General features: G+C 39.6%; 1 protein-coding gene across 3 annotated transcripts in view; it reads right to left on the bottom strand.

The window, feature by feature from the left end:
• CALCRL (calcitonin receptor like receptor) overlaps positions 1-23,292 on the bottom strand; it is a 227,795-nt gene that overhangs the window by 73,045 nt on the left and 131,458 nt on the right. For 2 of the 3 annotated variants that reach the window (XM_033945195.1, XM_033945196.1), the window contains exons 2-3: positions 10,268-10,370; positions 7,904-8,051 (exon numbers count right to left, since the gene is read on the bottom strand). In XM_033945195.1, coding sequence (XP_033801086.1) covers positions 7,904-8,051; positions 10,268-10,318 — 199 coding nt within the window. In that variant the 5' untranslated portion in view covers positions 10,319-10,370. Of the gene's footprint in view, positions 1-7,903; positions 8,052-10,267; positions 10,371-10,479; positions 10,615-23,292 lie in introns of those variants that run through there. The other variant, XM_033945194.1, reaches the window with a different exon arrangement.

Genomic DNA, 23,292 nt, shown 5'->3' with positions numbered 1-23,292 from the left:
TATATATATATATATATATATATATATATATATGTTATATATATATATATATATATGTTATATTTAAAAGTGGACCAGTGATTATCTGATATATAAAGCTCTAGGGCAGGGGTGTCAAATGTTGGTCCTCGAGGGCCGCAATCCAGTTGGGTTTTCAGGATTTCCCCAATGAATATGTATGAGATCTATTTGCATGCACTGCTTTCATTGTATGCTAATAGATCTCATGCATATTAATTAAGGAAATCCTGAAAACCCAACTGGATTTTAGCCCTCGAGGACCAACATTTGACACCCCTGCTCTAGGCTATGAGAGTATTCGAGCCCTGAGTTTTATCACTGAGGTCCTGGGACAATTTACTGAAAACTTTAGAGTGCTTGTGGAGATACTGTGATTGATTGATGATTATCCTCAAGCTCATAGGTTTGTAGCCTTTATTGGGAAGTTGAATTACTATCTCCAGGGATAGCACGTGCAGGAGAGGATTCTGTGAAGACAGAGGGAGTACACACCAATCTATTGTTAGATCTTGATATCCTCCAAGGTGAAATAACAAACCTTAACATCTTTCTTTTTTGCTTGTTTAATAAACAAAGCTCTTTTCATTTGATCAGTTTTACAGGCTGAATTGTGCAGGACTTGTAAATGAAGGAGCACAACTGTGCAGGTCCCAGCTGCATGGCTATAGTGAGCCTTTTGCCCTTTTTTGACGGGGGGGGGGGGGGGGAGAGCCCAGTGCACAAGGAAGGTGGGGAGACCCAAACTGTGCTCTGTCCATTGCTTTCCCTGCTTGGCCACTGGTGGACACATCATATAAGGCACATTGTGACCTCAGGACACTCCTGCTCAGCTATGCATATATATGAGGGAGATTATAAGGAAGAATTACAAATAAGAGACACTAGAGAGATAATGTGTGGTTAGTAGGTGTGATGAGAAGCTTGGGTAGTAAGTAGTAGCTACCAATGCCACTTTTCAACAGACAACTGCCATGAGGTGCTATGATAATCGTGAGATTATCTCTTGAAATCAATGAGAAATAGCATCACAAAGGGATTTTGTTCTGTTCTGTCAGAGAATTTTCTGATTCCATTCTGATAGAATCAAAAAGAGAGTGTGTCACAGGCCAACTCCTATTATTTTCCATTGAAAAAAAGTAAACAATAATTTTCTTTCCAGTGGAAATAGCGGGAGGAATTCAAGGAAATGGGAAGACACCCTCACTTGAAAAGGCCGTGGCCTTGCAGGCAATGCAACCTCCCCCCCAACCTCCCCCTCAAAAAAAACATTTATCCAAGGGGATAACTCCCTTGTGGGGGTGATATTATAGGTGTAGTAAAGCCTTATAATGGTTTAGAAAAGTAGACAACCTACACTCTGAATACTTTTCCTCTGGCCCGTGTAAATAGCTTTCTGGAGATTAAAAACGGCTATAATAGAAGGTAGACATTCCCTTTTAAGCAAATAACTATTTAGTAAACATTAATAATTGCTGATAAGTCACATCCTGGAAGCAAAACCCACCAAAGATTAAACAGGCTACTGGTTATTAACATGCTCTTAAGTGCTTTAGTATTTTGGTTTGTAGCACTTTAACACTACATAAGCATTAACTCATTAGTCTGCAGAAATAATATATAAGTTCACACATTAAAATATTACGGAGCTGTTGTGCATAATCCACTAGTGATACAAAATCGTAACTACCGCTCCTATGATTGGCATGTGGGTTATCTTACAACTGCAAATTATGTTATAACAGCATGTCCTTTGTTGGAGTACCCTGGAAATATCTATGCACTAAACCAATGTTTCCCAAGTTGGTCCTAGCATACCTGCTTGCCAGTCAGGTTCTAAGGATATAATTAATGAATATTCATGAACTTGATTTGCATACTATGCCTCCATTATATGCAAATATCTTTTATGCATATTCATTTTGGATATCTTGAAAACCTGATTGGCAAGGGGGTACTCCAGGACTAACTTGGAAAACACTGCACTAAACAATAAAATCAGCTTAAATTCAAGGTGTTACATGTGAAATGTGTCAAACAAGTACCATTCATGGTATACAGATGTGGAAAAGAAAGCAATTCAGGGCATTGGTAGGGAGGGTTACCATAAGGCTCCAGAAAAAAAAAAAAAGACAGATTGAGATATCTGGGTTTTACTTCCATTAAAGCAATGGAAGTAAAACCCGAATGTCTCAATCTGTCCTCCTTTTTCTAGAACTTGTAACTGAGTAGTATAAATAATCAGTATATAACAAAGTCCAAACTCCACTCATATGAAGGGGTCTTAATTAAGTCAGAACATCTCTCTTCTATTGAGCTGTAAGGAGGTAGTTTAGACATCGCCGGCCACAGATATTACTGTGCCCAGAAACTGGCCCTGAAGCAGCTGATAAACTAGCGGTCTGCGAAACGCCGGCCGCGTGGGCTCCAGCTCCAGCCCCGTGAGAATTGAACGGCTCCAGTCCTGGTCCCGGTAGTCTGAGATGGCACAGAATAAATGAAATCTGGAATCTATGAGCAACACTAAAAATATTTAAGATAAGTAATTTTCTGTTAGTCTTTTTCAAATAGTGACGTGGTCGCTATTCGATGATATTTCATATGAAACATATTGGATATTGAATACAAATATAGATAAAACTATAAAAAGTTAAATATGTAAAATTAAAACCAAAACACAATAAAAACAATTAAAAAAATTAATTATATGAAGCAGGTTTTTGGCCAGTGATTGCAGGATGGAGTATGTACAGGGATTACATCTACGCTGGCAGTGACTGTCGATGAGACTATGAAGCATAGTACTCCTTATCTCTGAGACCTTTTCCTGCACGGAAATAAAGTTTGTTTTCAAACTGGTGAAATAATTAGCTCAATAGAAGAGAGATGTTCTGACAGAATTGAGACCCTTTCATATGAGTAGAGTTTGGACTTTTGTTATATACTCCTTTTTCTAGAGCCATATGGTAACCCTAGGCATTTGCCCAATAACTTGATACATTCCAAGAATTTGTATTGTTCATGCCAGTCAGGAGGATAGTCACAGCTGGCAGGGCTGGTGTTAGGGGCTGCAAACAGGGAAAATAGACCTGGGACTCTATGCTAGAGGGGGGCCATAGGTCTGCCCTAAGCTGAGGAAGGCATACAGAGCAATTATCTAATGATGCCAAAATGTAAGTATCACTTAGCACCAATTCTATAACAGTCGTAGAACACATGCCGAAATATGGGCAGATAAGTGACTGCAGTAAGCCCCAAACAGTGTGTGCAACTGATAGTATCCACAAATTGCACACATTGCTTGGCAATACACCCATTACCTGCCCATGCACCATCCACATGTATACCTCCTAACAATTACATGCTAAGTGGCTTTGGTATTTACATTATAGAATGGCACAGAGCTTCCCAAACTGTGGGTAGAGACCCCAAATGGGGTCATAAAACTTGCTTTTAGGGTCACATCCTAGGTGGGCCCTCCATAAGTGTATCATTCTCATTGTTCTGCACCTCCAGGGAGTCAGACAGTTTTCTTTGGCCACAAATAGAATGTACCAGAAATAGAATGTGAAGCCCTGGAATAGTGCCTAGCACAGACATAACAGCACTTCTTATGTGCTTAAGTGCTATTACAGGGGTGTTCAACCTGCAGCCCAAGGGCCGCATGTGGCCCCATGAAGGATTTTGTGTGGCCCCGGTCGAGGGCAATGCAGTGATTTCCTCTGCTGCCCCCGGGTGTTTACCGTCTTGCTGGCTCCCTCCTCTGTCTTGCTGCAGCGTTTGCGCATTTGTGCGGCCCCAGAAACATTTTTTTCAGCCAATGCGGCCCAGGGAAGCCAAAAGGTTGGACACCCCTGTGCTATTATTTTATAAAATACATATATATGTGTCCCCAAATTCTATATACGAGGGCAAATCAAATTAAAGGCAATTGTTAAATTACACGATAACTGGAACAGAGCTACTGAAATGCAACATATGTACTTGTGCATTGCCAGTTGGATAGTTTGTCCACCCACAGTGCAGTGCTCAGCCTTTAGTCGTGTAGCAGCCTTGAGGTCAGAAACCATGGACACTCCACTGGCAAGATTGCACCATCGAAGAACAACATGTAGTAGTGCACTTTCTTTGGGCAAAGGGAGTGATACCTGTAGAAATTCACTGTCAAATTTTGACTCAGTATGGACATAGCACCATGAATCTATGAAAGGCTTATGAGTGGGTGAAAAGCAGGAAGAACATATGAGTGGGTTTAAAGCGGGAAGAACAGGTGTAATTGACGAAAGTCGTTCTGGTCACCCATCAACATCGCACTCACACGAGCACATTGATAGGGCAGATGCCTTGATTAGAGAAGACTGACGGATAACGGTTTCTCAATTGGCTGCAAATTTGGATATCAGCTATGGATCTGCATTTGCCACAATGCATGATGACCTGGGATACACGATGAGTTCAGTTTTACTCTCTCTGTTGTTTAAAAAATATGATATTAGGACTGTTATGTATATATATGTTGCTCTCCAATATTTAATTAGAACGTGACTTGAAATTTTATACATCATTCAAAGGTTGTATTTTATTTTTATTCTGCTTTTATTGTCTACCTTGCTTTTCAATTTTCAATTCCTATGATCACTGTTGCTGTATCTAGAATACTTGTGATGTTAAACTACTCACTTTTCACACAAAAAATTTTTTTCTCTCATTTTTCTTTACCTATTTTCTTAGCTATGATATATATATATTTTTTAGAATTACATTTCTCAAACTTATATGCTTTTTTCTATGTCTCTTGATAGCTATTTGTCCAAGGCTATTCTTTTGATTGATTCTATTCTTTTGATTGATGTAATTCTTTTTACCTATTACTAATTCACACTTTTTAATTAATTAATTTTTTAGTTCTTATGGTTTATATATATAACTTTTGGACTTTTTATGGTTATATAGAAACACTTATTAGATATAATTAATTAATAATGGATAAAAAAATTTAAAAAAAAATATATAAATAAGGGCTTCTTCTCTTTCTATTCTTCTCTTTTTTCATTTTTTCCCTTCAAGTTCCTTCTATTTATTTATTTATTAATTATTCTTTATTTTTATTTTTATTCTTATTTTTTTGTGTTTTATTTTTTACTTTCCACACCTCTACCCCTGTATTGGAAAATTTGAATCATCTTAATATTTAATTGATTATTATTATTATTATTATTATTCTTTAAAATTATCTTTTTAACTATCTTGGTTTAAATATTGTACTTGTACTTATTAGGACCCCTGATGAAGATTATACGAAACACGGACCGTGTTGGGTCCCTTGCCTGGTAAAAGGTTTTTAAATGTTTTATTCGTCATAAATAAAGTCTGCCTGCATCGTGTACAAAGTCTGCAGTATTTTGTTTTGTTTGCTCTGGATTGTTTTTCACTGCAGACAGTTGGACCATTGTTTCTTTACTTCGGTTGGGTCACCAGCGACAAGACATGGGTGTATCACTGTGGCCCAGAGAGCAAAAGACAAAGAACAATGAAGTGAAGGAAGTGGTGCTCACCTGAATTCAGGAGCAGCCAAAAAACTTCTTCTCTGCAGGAATGCAGAAGCTAGTTGAACAATATAATAAATGTGATGTCTTGCATGGGGACTATGTGGAAAAGTGATATGTTGAATGGCTCATAGTCACTTTTATTAAAGCTGTTAAATGCATTTTGCCTTTACTTTTTTAATTTAACTTCATATGATGCTCAAAATTGCTAGAGCATCAATAATTACTACTACTACTACTATTAATTATTTCTATGGCATTACCAGACATATACAGCACTGTACACAGTCACAAAGAAGACAGCCCTTGCTCAAAAGAGTTTACAATCTAAACAGACAAACAGGATGTCATGGTTAATCTGCTGGCTGGGTTGGGGGGCAGTGGGGAGTAGGGTTATGTATTGATGGCTATATCAAAAGGGTGGGTTTTCAGTCTGCTTTTAAACAAAGAAAGGAAGGGGCTTTGGCGGGCAAACTCAGGTAATTTATTCCAGGCATAAGGGGCAGCTAGATGAAAGGAACAAAGTCTGGAATTGGCAGTGGAGGAGAAGGGCAAGCTAAGAGCAGTTAACAATCAACCATTGGTGCTAATTGACAACAATTTGGTTTTATGTGTGTATTTTGCTAAGAGATGTTCTATAAATATGTGACCAAACAGGTTGAAAAGGTGATGGCGAAAGCTAGAAAGATGCTAGGATGAATACGAATATGTAAGGCCAGTAGGAAAAAGGAGGCATTCATGCCCCTGTATAAGACTCTGATGAGACCCCATTTAGAATATTGTGTAAACAGGATGGAGTCAATCCAGAGGAAGGTTACTAAAAGGGTCAGTGGTCTTCATCTTAAGGCGTATGGGGACAGATTTAAAGATCTCAATATGTATACTTTGGAGGAAAGGCGGGAGAGGGGAGATATGACAGAGACATTTAAATAGATAAATAACTGCAGCAAAAAAAAATGTTGCAACAATGTTATAAGCCAAGTGGTAGAAAACCACTTAAGTCAGGCACCATTGTGGAGCCAAATTGTGGATGCAATAGGAGGGAATTCCCTGAAGCAGCCATTCGTTGGTGAAACAAGTGTCTTGTTGGATTTGGACATCGGTTCCTTGTCTTCACTTCAATGCCAGAAATGTGACTATAGGAAGATCGTTGCATTTTTGAATCGCGGTCCTGGCTTATATTAACAGCTGTGAAGATAAGTGTAGCTTTCCTGAAGGTTCTTTTTCCTGTTCCCTGTGCACAGTGGTGAAATATTTTCCTATTTTGAAAGATTACATTTAGAGAAGTAGTGGAGGTTTTTTTGCCTATGATACAGATTAAGAACGGCTAAAAAACTCTTTGGGTTGCCGTCTGCATATAAAACCAGTTGAGGCTTTTTTCTCCACTTTACTTAAATGGTTTTTCAAAGATATTTCCACCACTTGGCTTATAACATTGTTGCAACATTTTTTTGCTGCAGTTATTTATCTATTTAGATTGTTATTGCTAGTATTGTTTCTAGAGAGACATTTAAATACCTACATGGCATAAATGCACATGAGGCGAGCCTCTTTAATTTGAAAGGAAGCTCTGGAATGAGAGGGCATAGGATGAAGTTAAGAGGTGATAGGCTGAAGAGTAATCAAAAAAATACTTTTTACAGAAAGTGTGGTAGATGTGTGAAATAGACTCCTAGTAGATGTGGTGTATTCAAGAAAGTGTGGGAGAGGCATGTGGGATCTCAGGGAAAGGAGGAAATAGTAGGTGCTGCGGATGGGCAGACTGGATGGGCCATTTGGCCTTTATCTGCTACCATGTTTCTATATTTCTATGTTAACTAAAAGGGGTGTGTGGTCAAGGGAGGAGTATGGGCAGATTAGGGCTATCTGTGTCTAATTTAAACACAAGTATTTACACCACATATCAATTAGTGTAAGTCCTCATGGCCAAAGTTAGGCATGGATCCTAGCACTATGCTCAACTTGTAGCACCATTTATAGATTAGCGCTCAACGCGCATATTTTTTGTGTCCAAATTTGGGTGCCACTTACTGAATCTCGTCTTTGGCTTTTAACATTAGGTGCCAAGTTATAGATTTGTCCTTTATGTCTCTAGCAGGCTTTGGGGCCCCTTTTCCAAATTTCTGCCCTAAGTCCCAACATGTCTAACGCCAGCCCTGATAGATATAGCAATAAAACAGCTTCTTTCTCCTTATCTGAAAGTGAGTTATAAATATTCTGCTTCAGTGGAGCACAGCATAACATTAATACGCTAGTATAGATTGTACCTGCCAGAATCAGAACTAACATAAATTCCAGTCATACCAAAAGCTTATGATAAAACTAAGAAGTCCTTTTACCATCTTCCCTATGAACAGGCTCCTTCATAATCTTTTGATAACATTCATATTGTGCTGCCATGATCTTATTCTGAGTAACACCCAAAATAAGGTTTATTTCTTCTGTCATCACGTCTGGATAATCTTCCGGAACAGCAGAGACAAACAGCTAGGAAAAAGATTTGAGAGAATATATTACTGAAAGTGTTATCATAGCACTGTCTTAGTTCTTTTAGTCTGGTTATTGTCATAAAACTGAATTAGAATGATATGAAATAGTTTGTGTTTTCTGACTTTAAGTCTGAGGCACTTTAAAGGAAACATGCTACCCTCTGTGTAGTGCTAAAGCTAAATATCTTAATACTTTTCACGAGTGGCGTACCTAGCATATGTGACACTAGGGGGCCATCATTTTTTGACACCCCCCTCCCCATCTGTATGAAAAACATGATTTTTAGTAACAATCCACATATCGCACAAGAAGGAATAGACCTAGGAAAAGGCAGCATCTTATATACTGCAGTGAGCAGTACAACATCAATACATCCATTTTAAAACTAAACAAACCAGACTAGTAATAATAATAATAATAATAATAATTTATTTCTTATATACCGCTGTACCATGAGGTTCTAAGCGGTTTACAGTAGAAACAGAAGAAATGCAATAAGTAAGATTAATTAAGATGAAGAGAAAGTACTTAGAGTTCCCTGACTGTCCCAAAGGCTCACATTCTTGCTAAAGTACTTGAGAAAAATAAATTAGTTAGGTTATAAACATAGAGTAGAATCAATGCTAACAGAAAACCATATCTTTTGAACACACAGAACACAGAAAACACCTTCGCCTAGTATGGAAATATGGAATATGTAATCACAAACTAACCCCGCCCCCTTTTACAAAACTGTAGAGTGTTTTTAGTCACAGTGGTAACAGCTCAGACGCTCATAGAATTCTGAGCGTCAGAGCTGTTACCACCATGGCCGGCGCTAAAAAATGCTCTACGGGTTTGTAAAAGTACTATAAGTTACATGTATTGCATTGTGCATTTAGATTCACCTAATTATGCCTGTCAATGATCTAATCTAATCTAATCTAATCCTTAGGTTTGTATACCGCATCATCTCCACGTTCGTAGAGCTCGACGCGGTTTACAGTAGGAGAAATAGGAAGGAACTACAACAGAGGGTTAGAGGTAGAAGTGTGAAGAAAATTTTGAGGCGATATGATATGGCGAATGAGGTGATGCCAAAATTTAGGCATGTCAATATGGGTTGATATTAGCATTCTATAATGGAATTGATACTCCAAAATGTTGTTATAGAATAGGCACTCTCTGTGCTGCATTGAGATGCCTAAATTGGGGTACCTCATATAGTGCATTGCTACATGCTAATTGTGTTATTACAGCAGTCTATGAGTTTTCACTGTATATCTTAGAAACTCAGATTTATGATGTGAACAGTATTGTTTACACCATAAAAGGACAACCAGCTGTCATCTGGATCATAGTGATAGGGGTCTGTTATTAAGAGGTTATGCTAGCTTATAGGTGGTGAGTAGCTACAGATGATCCTGTGTCTCTTAAACCCACATTCAGTGTTTATTTTCAATACTTCAGTTCTTTGCAAGTATCGAGCAGTGACTCATACACGCTGCTACCTTCCCTCTGATGTGCTTCTGCCTATGCCAAAAGAAAAACCAGAAACAGGAAGTTGCATCAGAGGGAAGGCTCTGGAGCTAGTGCAGCAGTGTGCATGAATAGCTGCTCACTACTGGCAAAGAACTGAAATGTTTAAAAAGTACATCGGGTGGGGGAGGAAGGATTTGAGAGATGCCAGATTGCCTGAGGGTAGGGAAGAGGGTTGAGAGACACCAGATTGCTTGTGGGGGTGTTAGGGGTAAAGATGATAGGGAAGGGTAAAGTGCACATGCCCACTCACTATGGGCTCAGGCCCATTGAAAATCTGGCACCTGCCAAGACACTGGTGAGCAGAAAGCAATAGTTGTAGAAGGTAAGCAAGTGATTCATTTGTTTTCTACGATTCTGTGGCAAAACCCTAATTCTGCCTCAATAAGTAGATTTTGTAGTTGTCATCATGATCAAAATATCTCAGGAACCAGAGGAAGGGCATCCTGACTGTTTTCCTAGATTAATTCCTGCTTTATTTTCCTTCCTGTTTGTGTCATATAAACAGCAGACACTATTTTTTTTTTTTTTTTACTCAGTTCTAAAGTTGTCTCTTCCTAAATTACTAATGGCTAAAATTAAACACATATCCTGGTTAAAGGCCAATTTTCTGGCTGCCACCTTAGGACAACCAAATTAAAAGGCAAATATGATACTCTATGCATAGCAAGGCAATAAAACAAGATAAAACTCACCTTGACAACAGGAAAAAGGAATAGCAAATGTACGATCCATATATTTTTCATTATTAGATCTGGTAAAACGAATTCCCCAGTACACTTCAATAATGAAATCAAGCTGTAGAAAACAAAACAAAACCCAGAGCAAAGCTTAGCAATGCTGATAATTGAATATCTACTATTTAAAGTAGTTGTCTTTGAAAGTAGCATTGTAAATATTCACAGACCTAGGACTGCACTGCTTGTGTGAAAGCTGAGTTAGTCCATGTCTCACACTGCGACATATTAAGTAGCACCGAGCAGTCTGTAGGGATATGATTTCTGGCATTTTCATTGTGATTTGTGCCTCTCCATTTTGGCAGGCACTATTTATCTTATTCCGCACAAGTTCACATTAGCACATACTAAAAGAGAACAAAACTTAAAGTAACAGGAACAAAATGAAACAAAGGAAAAGCCAAAAAAAAAAAAAAAAAGGTGTTTATTTTCTTTCAAAGACAAGCCATGATCATGTGTTGCTTAATTAAGGGCTATCAGGCTATTTATATCACAGTTCACGTTGAGCTTTTTTACAACTTTCTTTTAGGATGACATGCTCAGTTAAATTTAATATGTATAGTGTTATTTTAGGAACTGAAAGGAACAGGCTTATTTCTACTCTCATAGGCTGACTATTCCATGCTTTTAAATTTTCGGAAATGTGTGCCTATCTAATTATATATATCTATTTATTTAATTCAAAGTTTTGAAAAAAGTAGAGGTGCAGACCAGTGAATAAAAGGATTTGATTATTTTAAGGCCAGAGCAGGTGCTGCACAGGAGGTTGACCAGAAGTGAACTGAAAGCAAATGGTATGGGGGTCCTTTTATTAAGCTGCAGTGAAAATAGATCTTAATGAACTCTTATGCAGGTCTTTCCATTTTATTGTATTGTAGCTATAAAACTCAAAATTTTCTCTTTTTTTTTCCATTAATGGCTATGTGCAAATGGCATTAGTGCTCACGACTAAACTTAGGTGCACACGTTCTGACTCACACACTAATGCCAGGTTTATCCCCTTCAGTTCTTGTGGAGATGAGGAGCTTTACAGAAAGAATGCAAATCTGACAGTACAGACCAGTGGTCTCAAACTTGCGGCCTGCCAGGTACTATTTTGAGTCCCTCGGCATGTTACCATTGTTCTGGAACGTTGCCCGCATCACTGCTGTAACCTCACACAAGCGCTTTCCTGCGTCTGTACGCAGAGAGAGGGGAGACATGATCGAGACGTTCAAATATGTCACAGGCCGTATCGAGGTGGAAGAGGATCTCTTTTTCCTTAAAGGATCCACGGCAACAAGAGGGCATCCGTTGAAAATCAGGAGTGGGAAATTTCATGGCGACACCAGAAAATATTTCTTCACCGAAAGAGTGGTTGATCGCTGGAATAATCTTCCACAACAGGTAATTGAGGCAAGCAGGGTGCCAGATTTTAAGAAAAGATGGGATTGGCATGTGGGATCTCTTCATGGAGGTAGTTAAGGGGTGGGCCATTAGTGTGGGCAGACTAGATGGGCCGTGGCCCTTTTCTGCCGACATGTTCTATGTTTCTATGTTTCTATGATTGTGAGGTAGAGTGGAGAGGATAATTGCGTACAGACGCAGAAAAGCGCTTGCTTGAGGATTACAGCAGTGAGGCAGGGAACATTCCAGAACGTATGGTAACCATTGGAAGCAGTGCAGCTTGTGCGTGTGTATGTAATCTCGTGAACTCTCGTGAAATTCGTTACCTCTCCTGGCAGTGACTGCTTGATGTAAGATGGCGGTTGTGTCTGGTACTGGAGGGGGTGAGAGCTGAAAGCGGTTGCGGACGCGACCACCGGACACTTAAGGCACAAGTTTTCCAGACACAAGTCGGATATTGATTCTCCCCTCTACAAAAAAGCCTAGAGGACTACACCAAAATCTTGTCTCTTGCAGTTGATACTTTAGAATCTAAATCACAATTTTGCAAGAGGTAAAACTCTTTATAATTTATAAATCTTTCCTTAATTGCTTCTGATAATTTCAGCTGTACACCGCTGAAAGCGGTGCAACATGCAGAAAGTGAAAAACTATCTAAACTTCACTTTCTACATGTTGCACTGCTTTCAGCTGTGTAGAGCTGAAATTATCAGAAGCAATTAAGGAAAGATTTATAAACTATAACGAGTTTTACCTCATGCAAAGTTGTCATTTCTTTAATAAGACATTAACTATTTTTTCTGCGGCCCTCCAAGTACCTACAAATCCAAAATGTGGCCTTGCAAAGAGTTTGAGACCACTGGTATAGACAAAGAAGGTCAGGCAGTTGTTTTATGTTTTTACTTCTTGCTCTTTAGTTATACAGACATGATGTTTAGTGCAGTTGGGCCATCTTTTCCAGTTTGAAGATCAGTCAGCAACTTTGTACATTTGAAAACAGAAAACGAGACTCAGACACAGAACAAAAGCAAGTACTGCTTTCTCTAGCTTAGAGCAGTGTAATTTCAAAATGCTGTCATCATACGGGAACATTTTATTAAGCTACATTAGGCACTAATGCATGCCTAACGCAGCAAAAAATGGACTACTGCGGGATGCACTACGCAGGGGTGTCCAACCTTTGGCTGAAAAAAATGTTTCTGGGGCCAAATGCTGCAGCAAGACAGAGGAGGGAGCCGGCAAGACGGTAAACACCCAGGGGCAGCAGAGGAAAACACTACATCACCCTCAACTGGGGCCGCACAAAATACTGGGGCCACAGGTTGGACACCCCTGCATTACAGTATCACATGGTAGCTTGTTGAATATGTATGCTAACCACAAGTTCAATTTTTTTGAGAGGGAGGCATATCAGGGGCAAAGAGTGGGTGTTCCTGTGCGAACCAGTTAGTGCATCTACATTACCATGCTAACTGGTTAGTGTATGGATAATACAGGAGCTCTTACCGCATTCAAAATAGGTGTCAATAAGGAGCCAATTCTATAAATGGTGCCTAAATTGGCTGGCACATAGAAAAATGATGCCGGCTGCGTGTCAATCACACCTAGGCACCCTTTACAGCATTGCAGCTAACGGTGCCTATGTAAAAACTTATGCGCCTGAAATGTAGGCCAGGGTTTTAAAGGCTTACCTTTCAGGTACCTAAGTTTTTGGAGAATTACACTTAGCAGCATCTAACTCACACTCTGCCCATAAAAAAATCCTACTTAGGCATTAGGCGCCGCTAAGCATCATGCGATAGGCACGTTTCTTTTATAGAATCAGATAAGTGCCTATTGCCCAATTATTATTATTATTTTTTTTTTTACCAATTATTGAGGCTATTAAGGGTATTTTGACAATTAAGCTAGGCACCCTTTACAAAATTAGTCCCTTAGCGCTCTTGCTATAATTTTAGAAAATGGCCGCTTGCTAATGGCAAAATAGAAAATCAGGGTTTTTACGACTACAATTAAAAAAAGAATGTCCTTAGCACATGGGAAAGACCTGTGTAAGGGCGTGTTAAGGCCTATTTTCATTACAGCTTAGTAAAAGGACCCTTTAGCATCTGCTTTCAGTTCACTGCTGGCCAGTCTTCTGTACAGCTCCTGCTCTGGCCTTAAAAAACAAACCCTTTTATTCACTCGTCTGCACCTCTACCTTTTCTCCAAGCTCTGAATTAGATAAATATATATGCAATTAGATACACACGTTCCAGAAAATTATGAAGTATGTAATAATCATTCAATGAGAGTAGAAATAAGCCGGTTCCTTTCAGTTCTTAAAATAACACTATACATTGACATTGTGCATTCAAATATAACAACTGAGTATGCTATCCTAAAAGAAAGTTGTAAGAAAGCTCTACATGATCTGTGATATAAATAGCCTGACTGGTGGCATAAGGATTAATGGACATGAAAATAATTTCTAGACTGCAGGCTTTCTATGAAACTGAAGGACTCCAGCTGCTCAGATGCTATTTACACATTTGAGAACAGATATTGCTCTCATTTATAAGTCATAAGATCAAAACAAAAAAACTAGAGTTGCCCTAATGGGTCAGACCAAGGGTACATCTAGCCCAGTATCCTGTTTCCAACAGGTCACAAGTACCTGGCAGAGTCCCAAAAAGTAGCAAGATTCCATGCTACTTACCCCTAGGGAAGTTTTCCGAGTTTACCTTAAGAACAGTTTATGGACTTTTCCTCCAGGAATTTGTCTAAATCTTTTGTAAATCCAGCTATATGAACTGCTTTTGTGACTGCATTATTTGAGAGTAAACTATCAAATTATGTACCATTCAGATGTCCAGTCTTCCAGCAATTTCATGCAGCCCAATGGGATTTAACTAGTATGCCTTTATCTGCTAGCTTTGCTCTAAACCAGGGGCTCTCAGCCTGGTCCTTGGAACACATCCAGCCAGTCAGGTATTCAAAATACCATCATGAATATATAAGAGATAGATTTCTACTGAAAGGAGGTTTTGCATGTAAATGTATCTCAGAAGTCCAACTTTACATTAGTTGTCAGCATAGCTATCGCTAGCATTCAGCATTTTCAGTTGGCATAACTTATGTCAGCGAAGGCCTATGGGAAATTCTATCAATCTGACTGGCATGTGAATGCCCTGAGGGCAGGAAGGCTGTTTTAAGTAGCCCTGATTGATATGTTTTAAGTAGCCCTGATTGAATCATGATTAGCTAAAAGGTTTAATGTCTGATTAAGAGGGTGCTTAAGACAATGGGTCCAGGTGCACAGATAACTAAAGTTAATCAGAAACTATTGTCAGAGGCATACTGGAAATTACATTTGACCATAACCTAATCTTCGGCTGTCTAGCACAAGTTTACTAAGGAGGGGAAGATTTAACTTCTATTGAAGCTCAATAGTTTTCTATATTCAGAATAAGATTCCAAGCTATAAAAGCCTCCTCTCTGCAACACACAAAAATCTATCTATCTATCTCTTGGCTCTTGGGTCTTGGCTCTCTTGTTATTTCTTTCTTTCTCTCTCTCTCTGGCCGATCTCTGGAACCCAAACTTAGACTATCACCCCATCCCCCTTTCTCTCTCTCTCTCTCTCTCTGGCTCTCCCTAGAACTTCAAACTCTCTGTCTCTTTGCCTCTGAACTATGTAAGGCAGGGAAACTGCTTTGCTCTCTACTTCAGGGGTGTCCAATGTCGGTCCTCGAGGGCCGCAATCCAGTCGGGTTTTCAGGATTTCCCCAATGAATATGCATGAGATTTATTAGCATACAATGAAAGCAGTGCATGCAAATAGACCTCATGTATATTCATTGGGGAAATCCTGAAAATCCGACTGGACTGCGGCCCTCGAGGACTGACATTGGACACCCCTGCTCTACTTAATTGTAATGCTTAATTGTTGTAATGCCTATGAATACTACTTTTCTGTAAGCCTATTTCTATAATATATTCTTTATGCAATCACCTCTGGCTGTGCCTCTTTGATTCTACTTCCTGGTGAATCATCTGTGAGGGAACTGAACCTGGGACCTGGCGCTTGTAAGGGCGCCTCTCAAGTGACCCTACCAACCATATATTGTGGGGGCCACTAACAAACCTTACATTAGTTAGCTCCACATACCCAGAAATTCAATGCCGGAGCTTGGTCATAGCCTAGCATTGAATTTCTGGACTTAACGCAAGTGACAGTAAAAAAAAAAAAAAAAATGCTGACTGCTGCCAGTTGATATCAGGCCCATTGTTAATGGGTCAATTTAGGTAGAGTAAGTCATTTTCTAATGTTTTGATTTGTACTAATGAGTATCTCTTTATTGAGATATACGAGTATTTCGGACCAGTTTGAATCCCTTAAGATAGCTGCTTTTTAGTATTTGAAACTGGGTATCCTGCTTCCTGTCTTTAAAGATACAGACGATGAGGGGAAACGGTGTCTAGTAGTTAACAGAAGATCCTCAGAGTCAAGAGATCCCTGGTAGAGGCTATAGACTGCCTGAGTATTTCATACTATATATTTCTGTCACTTTTTATCATGGAGATAACAGGTGCCTCTTAGGAGGATCTTTCTTTGTCTGGCATTGGCGAGGAAAGGAGAGGAGAGCTACAGACATACAGTACAAATGGGGAGAATGCAGGGAACATGTCTATCCAAAAGAAAGTAGGTTGCTTTGTGCTCTGCAGTTTTAGGGATGGAGACTGACCTGGTCTCATCTATCACCTATATCATTTTTTTTTTTTTTTTAGAGAGGGAATCAAAAAGCAACAGCATCAGTGGAATCTGAGAGCTGGTCCTCAGTAAGAAAGAAAATGGACTAAACTTAGCCTCTGCAGAGTCGATACTAAGATTGCAGGAACCAGTTCTGTGAAACAGGCAGCCAACAAGGAGGAGGAGAGAGATGTCCGAGAGCACGGGAAGAGAACTGAGAGGGAATTCATTCAATCAGGAGAAGAATAGACTAATCAGGGGCCAGTAAAGCTTTAAGGTCAAAAGACTGTAACTGTTCTTCAGAGAGAGACTATAATGAAAAAAAATCACTTGATACAGTCTCAGTCTGAACTCTTGCTGCTTCATAGGTGATTCTGAATTACCTCTAAGCTGTTGAGCTGAGAGCTCACCAGAATTTAATCCCATTAGAATCTGGAGATTCTGAATCCACAGGAGTGAAAACTCATGATTTGCTGACATGCAGCAGAATACTGCATCTGTCTTTCAGCATACGTCTTGAAAAACAATTCTCTCCTGCTGTCTGTCTGTGTTAATCCAGTGTACAGGGGCCCAATCAACAGTAGAAGTTCAAATTTTGGCATCAGTTGGGAATTCCATAATAAGAGACTGAAAAGAATGTGATATGGGAATCTGTTTATGTTACATTCTGTAAATTCAGAGCTCATGCTGGCTTTATAGAAGACTCACCGAAGGCCTCATGTTTCGTAGTATGCTTTGAAAATCATCCAAATTTATGTGTGTACAAAACTCCATACACACATTGCCTTATGTGTTTGACTGGTGTTATGTGGGAATAACTACACATCTGTAAATTCACTTTACGAGAATAATTTTATAGCTGGCTGTCACAGGGAAGACACCTTGTTATCCTTTATTGTTTATTAACATTTGCCATAAGGCCTTATTTGCAAAGCAAGTCCAGGGGTTCACAATAAAATAAAAAATAAAATTAAGAAAAGGAACTACATTCAAATGATAGAAAAGAACATGGGGCAAATTAAAAAAAAAAAAAATGTCCAAAAGACAGCAGAAACCGGAACTTGGACGTCTTACTAGTCAAAACGTCCAAGTGGGCATTTTCAAAACTGAATTTTTAGACATCTTCCTGGTCGTTTTGTCTCCAGTGAATCTAAATCTTAAAGGGGCCTGCTAGAGGCATGTTTTGAGTGGGATTAGGATGGGTTTAGCACTTGGATGTTTTACAGCGATAATCAAACATGCTACAAAATGTCCGGGGCACAATTTAGATATTTTGGGCTAGACCTGTTTTTAAAAAGAATAAGGGACAAAAAGTTAAACAAACTGGCCAGATGACCACAGGAGGGATGAAAATATGCCCCCCTCCACACTCCCCCAGTGGTCACTGACTCCCTCTCACCCACTAAATATCCTTCATGACCCAACAGCCCATTCTAGCAGAGATTCAAACCTCAAATGGAAAATGGTCCAGATTCATCTGTTCAGACCATTACACATACACCTTCAATATCAACTGGGCCAAAGGCAAAACCAACCCAAAATCCCAAAGCTTAACCTACAAATCACATACATATATCGACCCCTCCAAATTCTGGAATAAAACAGACATTACAATCCAAGAATGTGACCCCAAAGACTTCATCTCACAATAGTGCAATATAAGTACAACTACCCTAGACGAGCTGGCCCCAATACAACCAGAATCAGTAGACAATCAGACAAATGGTTTGAAAACGAACACACAAGAGCAGCAGGAAAAAACTAAACCAACATTACAAACTAAAACTAAAAGAAAAAAGAAAGACATACTACACAAACCAAATAAGCATAGAAGCCCGAGACACAAAAAAAAGTATTCCAATTACTAAAAGAACTCACAGACACCCTCCCCCTTAAGCCACCCTTTTAGCTGAATACTTTAAAAACAAAATTACAACTGCCAGGACAAACTTTGCAGGAACCCCAACCCACCTAGAAGAGATCACAATGCCCTCCCCCCCCCCCCCCCCAGTAAAAGAATCAGCTGGTCCCACTTCTCCACAATACAATGGTCCAACTTTAACAAACTCTATAAAAAATACAGCCACGCAGCTTGCGACCTCAACCAATGCCCTCCATACTTATTAAAAACCTCCAGCCTAAAATTCTGCACTCTCCTCATGCAATGGATACAAACCATGCTCACAGATGGCCTTTTCCCACAAGACCTCTCCAAAATCATCGTCACCCCGATCTTAAAAGACGCAAAAGGAGCAACAGATCAACAACCCAACTACAGACCCATAGCCTCAATTCCACTATATGTCAAGCTAATGGAAGGCCTAGTAGCTAAACTCCTCACCAACTACCTAGAAAACCACAATTTGCTCCACCCTACATAGTCTGGATTCAGAACCAGCTTCAACACTGAGACACTACTAGGCTCCCTTCTGGACACAGCTAGACAACACCTCAGCACAGGCAAAAAAATGCTGATTATTCAACTAGATCTCACCGCCGCATTTGACCTGGTAGCCCACGACATCCTGCTACAAATACTAGATACAATAGGAATCATAGGCAAAGTACACACATGATTTCAAGGATTCCTACAATCCAGTTAACTACAAAACATGGAGTGGTGTGCGGAATGGGTTGGGATTGTGCCTTACAGTTAATGCATGGTAGCTTATAATGTGTTGTCACAGTAGATAGCATAGATCTTGTAATGCCACCTCAAAAGGTGCTGATTAGTGTATCTGCAAGCATGGATTTAGTCTACTGTAAATGTAATTTCTCTGTGTTAAATGCAAGGACACATATGAGCTACACCTCAAAAGTGAATGCAGAGGCTTTACGTTTACTGTGCAGTAATTTGGGCAATCATTGCACAGCAAGGCCCTGATTCCATAAAAGATGCTTACAGTTAAGTGCCTATATCTGTACGCCTGGCCGATCTTGGTGCCTAATTTGGCTTAATTGGTGCTGATAATTGAAAGGGCCATTAAAAACGATTTTAAATTAGCCATTAGGTGCCTATCTCGGTAGGCACCTATCACTTCAATGTAGGTGTCTACACCGAATTGCCTACCGGCGCATACCAACAAGTAGGCATAGTTTGGGGTGGATTTGGGACAGAGATTGGGGCATGGATTCAGTTAGGTGCTGTTATTTTAGGACATGAAAATCCTGACAATATACCTACAAATTGCATCTAACTTTCATTGCCATGCGGTAGGTGCTGCTTTTCTAGGCACCATTTACCGAATCTGACCCTAACCGCAAAGCTTTATCACAGTTTAATAAAAGGACCCCTTAGTGTATCAGAAACCATTTCTATATAGGGGTTGATATTCTGCCGTGGCGCTCAGCATTTTGCTGACTGCCACTAGTGCCATGCCCAGAAATTCAATGCTGGGTGATGGCCGGGCTTTGGCATTGAATTTCTGGGTTTGCGGAACTGGCAAAAGCATGTTCACTGTGATATTCAGTACTTTCCTGGCTATTGGGTACCGCATAAAGAAAGGACTGACTTTTGTGGTCCCACTGTACTTATGCAGTGACCTTGGCCGGTTAAGTGCTGAACTAAACTGGCCAAGTGCCGACTCCATCTCCAGAACACCCCAAAAATAGCTGGTTATGACTTTGGTGCTAACTGGACATTTTCAGTGACACTAACCAGTTAAGTACCGCTGAAAATGGATGGTTATCTCCAAACAAGACATTTAACAGGCAAGGAGTTGTTTCTCGCTGGTTAAATTGCTTTGAATATCAGCTCCATAGTTTCTTATTATTTCTCTTTCTCTGATTTCATAAAGAATGGAGCTGCTTTTTCAAAGGCCTGGAATTTTATAGACCAGGCCTAGCACACTTAGAAGAATGCATGTGTTTCTTGGGATTTGATCAGGAAGAAAATACAGTAGATTTCTTATTATTTTATTTATTTAAAATGTTTATTACCCCATTATCTGCAAGTTCTATGGAAAATATAAGAACATATCTTACCTTCTTACTTGCTTTGCATCCACTGCTTTTTTTTACTACTTTCTATGAGAAACCTGAGTTGCACACTGAGATAATTACTGTACTATGCAGACTTTGCATATGATTAGAAATTAATAGTACAGCTCTATTGTTTCATGAATTTTTGTAAACCACTTTGATGTAATTTTGCTAAAGGCAGTATAGAAAGTGCCTAATAAACCATAAAAATCTACCCACACAAAAATCTGCTCATGGGTACTTTCTACCAATAGCAAGTTTCAATGGAAATTATTAGGGCCCTCTCTCCCTTTTAGATGTGACGAGAAGCCCTTGCATGAAAAGTTCCCACAGGCTTTGCAGCAAAATTGTTCCCTGTTGTATACTTGTGAATGTTCTACTTGTAATTTACACTCCTGCTGTTGAGTTACCAAAAAAGTTGCTAGCAAATACTAAGGGCTGGGTGCTGTAAAGAAGATTTCCCTTTTTGGCTTTTTTTTCCCATTCTGAGTCTGTGGGAAAAAGCCTTGCTGGATCATGCTCTGTATGTCCATGGGGAAATACTTGCAAGTCTTGATGGATCCTGCTTTTTATGTCCATGGGGAAATACTTTGTTCATCTGGCCATAAGCATATAAAGCTCCCACAAACATTTACCTCGACCCTGAAGAAAAGTTTCTTTGTTGAAATATGCATGTCGGGAGGGGTGAAGGAAGAACTAATCACCAATAAGCTAAGTGATGTTCTTCTAGAGATGCTTACTTTAGAAAAATAATAAGTTAAAAGTTTAAAACAATATATTCAAATAGATTTCTTTGAGAGTCAGATTGGACTAACACTACTTAAATAAAGACTTATTAAAGATTGGTCTTATGAAGAGTTTAGCAACCGGTAGCAAAGTGCTAAACTTTGCCAAGATAGGAGCCTTATTCAGACTGTTACCTCATGTTGCATACTAATACCTGAAGTCTTCCCACTGTCTATACTCTTATACCAATCAGTTCTACTGCATGATAGAAAGCTCTGGAATAAATATTCTTTAAAGATTCCATACGGAAGTTGAAAGTACAGATCTTACTATAATGTTTCTACTCTTTTAAGACTTGTTGATAACTATCCAATAATATTAAGGGGATTATTTTACTTGAGTATCATGTATTTGCACTTGGCACACCTTAACACACAAAAAATTAAAATTTGCTAGGTGCAAAGGCTGTTTGCTTATCTTTAGTAATTACTGCACTGAAAAATTTATTAGTGCATGCAAACTTTAGCACAAAGCACTTAGGGCTAGAGTCAGTAAATGGTGCTGAAAAAATTAGCACACAGTGTTGGTTTTAAGAAAGGTTTGGACAAGTTTCTAGAGGAAAAGTCCATAGTCTGTTATTGAGAAAGACACGGGAGAAGCCACTGCTTGCCCTGTATCGGTAGCATGGAATATAGCTACTCCTTGGGTTTTGGCCAGGTACTAGGGACCTGGATTGGCCACTGTGAGAACGGGCTATTGGGCTTGATGGACCATTGGTCTGACCCAGTAAGGCTAATCTTCTGTTCTTAAATTCTATCATGGGCTCTTAAAGATGCATGCAAATTTTAGGAATGCCTTCTTTTGGGTTGTATAGGATTTGGATGCACATTGTAGCATATATAGCAAGATAGGCGTGCAAATTCAAAATGGGTCAATTAGTGGCAAATAGCAACCGATTATTGGCACCCATCTTGGATCTTGGTTGGCACCCATATATTAGTGTCCAATATTGGGTGCCATATATAGAATCCAAGGGTTTGCGCGTTCTATTGAGGAGGTGCAAAGTAAACCGGGAACAGCAAACATGACAGTGCATGGTAAGTACCATATGCTGTGTCATATAGTTCCTGCCCATTCGCTACCTACTACCTGCCTCCTATGACAACATTATGTAATGCTCATATTTGTGCACTAACCAGCATGACACTGCATTACCAGTTGGCGCATTTGTGTGATAGTGATTACATGCAAAAATTAATGTTAAGAGCCTTATACAAGGCTTCTTTTACAAAGCTGCACAAGCGAGTGCTAAGCAAGCAAATGCTCCAACGCCCATTCATTTCTTATGGGCATTGGAGCATTTAACGCTTCAGCCCATGCCATTGCGCTTTTAAAAGAAGGGCTAAAAGAGCTCATAAGTATTCTATTCCCAGCTGGTGTTGTACAAAGTAATCTGATATGTTCACTTAGATAAAAAATATCTGTAAATCTATTGGCAGCAATATTTTTTTTATTTTTTTTATTGTCAATCTGCAAGCATAAGAAAAGATTAAACTTCTTTTGTTTTAAGTAAAATTCACATGTCAAATGATTGATTTAAATAAAAAAGGAGGGGAGTGGCCTAAGGAAGATGGCTGCGGGAGTCTGGAGCTAGACGCCACGGATGTTCCCTGACTGCTGTTTCTTTTTCTAAAGTGGAGAAATGGTGAAACGAAAATCCAAGATTCGGATTTTCCCTGACGAATCCTTACCAGCAGCAACGGGACCGATGGACGCCTTCCTTCAGCGAGGGACGCCAACACAGCCAGAGGCTTTCTCGGCTGGGAGAGACATGCTGGCTGAAGCGTCGCAGCTCTCCCTCGAGGCAACATCTCTGACCCCGGAAGAGCGGAGTCTTCCGAGTCGCCCGGGGGCGTTTGTCCGATTGACTGAAGATCAAAGTCCTCCAAGTCCTCCGAGTTGCTCGGGGGCGTTTGGCCAGTCGACGGTGGAGGAAATGCACCAGGGTGTTTGCTCTCCAGGCATGCTGAGTTCGGAAGTCGGCTTAGTAGGAGGAGGAGTGAAGCCACTATTATCTGTGCATTCGGAGGAGCTGGGACAGAAACTTCCTCAGGATTTCCTGACATTAACTTCATCACCTGCTGAAGTTCCAGGTACT

The sequence above is a fragment of the Geotrypetes seraphini genome, chromosome 5, assembly GCF_902459505.1.
Source record: "Geotrypetes seraphini chromosome 5, aGeoSer1.1, whole genome shotgun sequence".
Lineage (NCBI taxonomy): Eukaryota > Metazoa > Chordata > Amphibia > Gymnophiona > Dermophiidae > Geotrypetes > Geotrypetes seraphini.
This window is presented reverse-complemented; position numbering and strand designations above follow the sequence as displayed.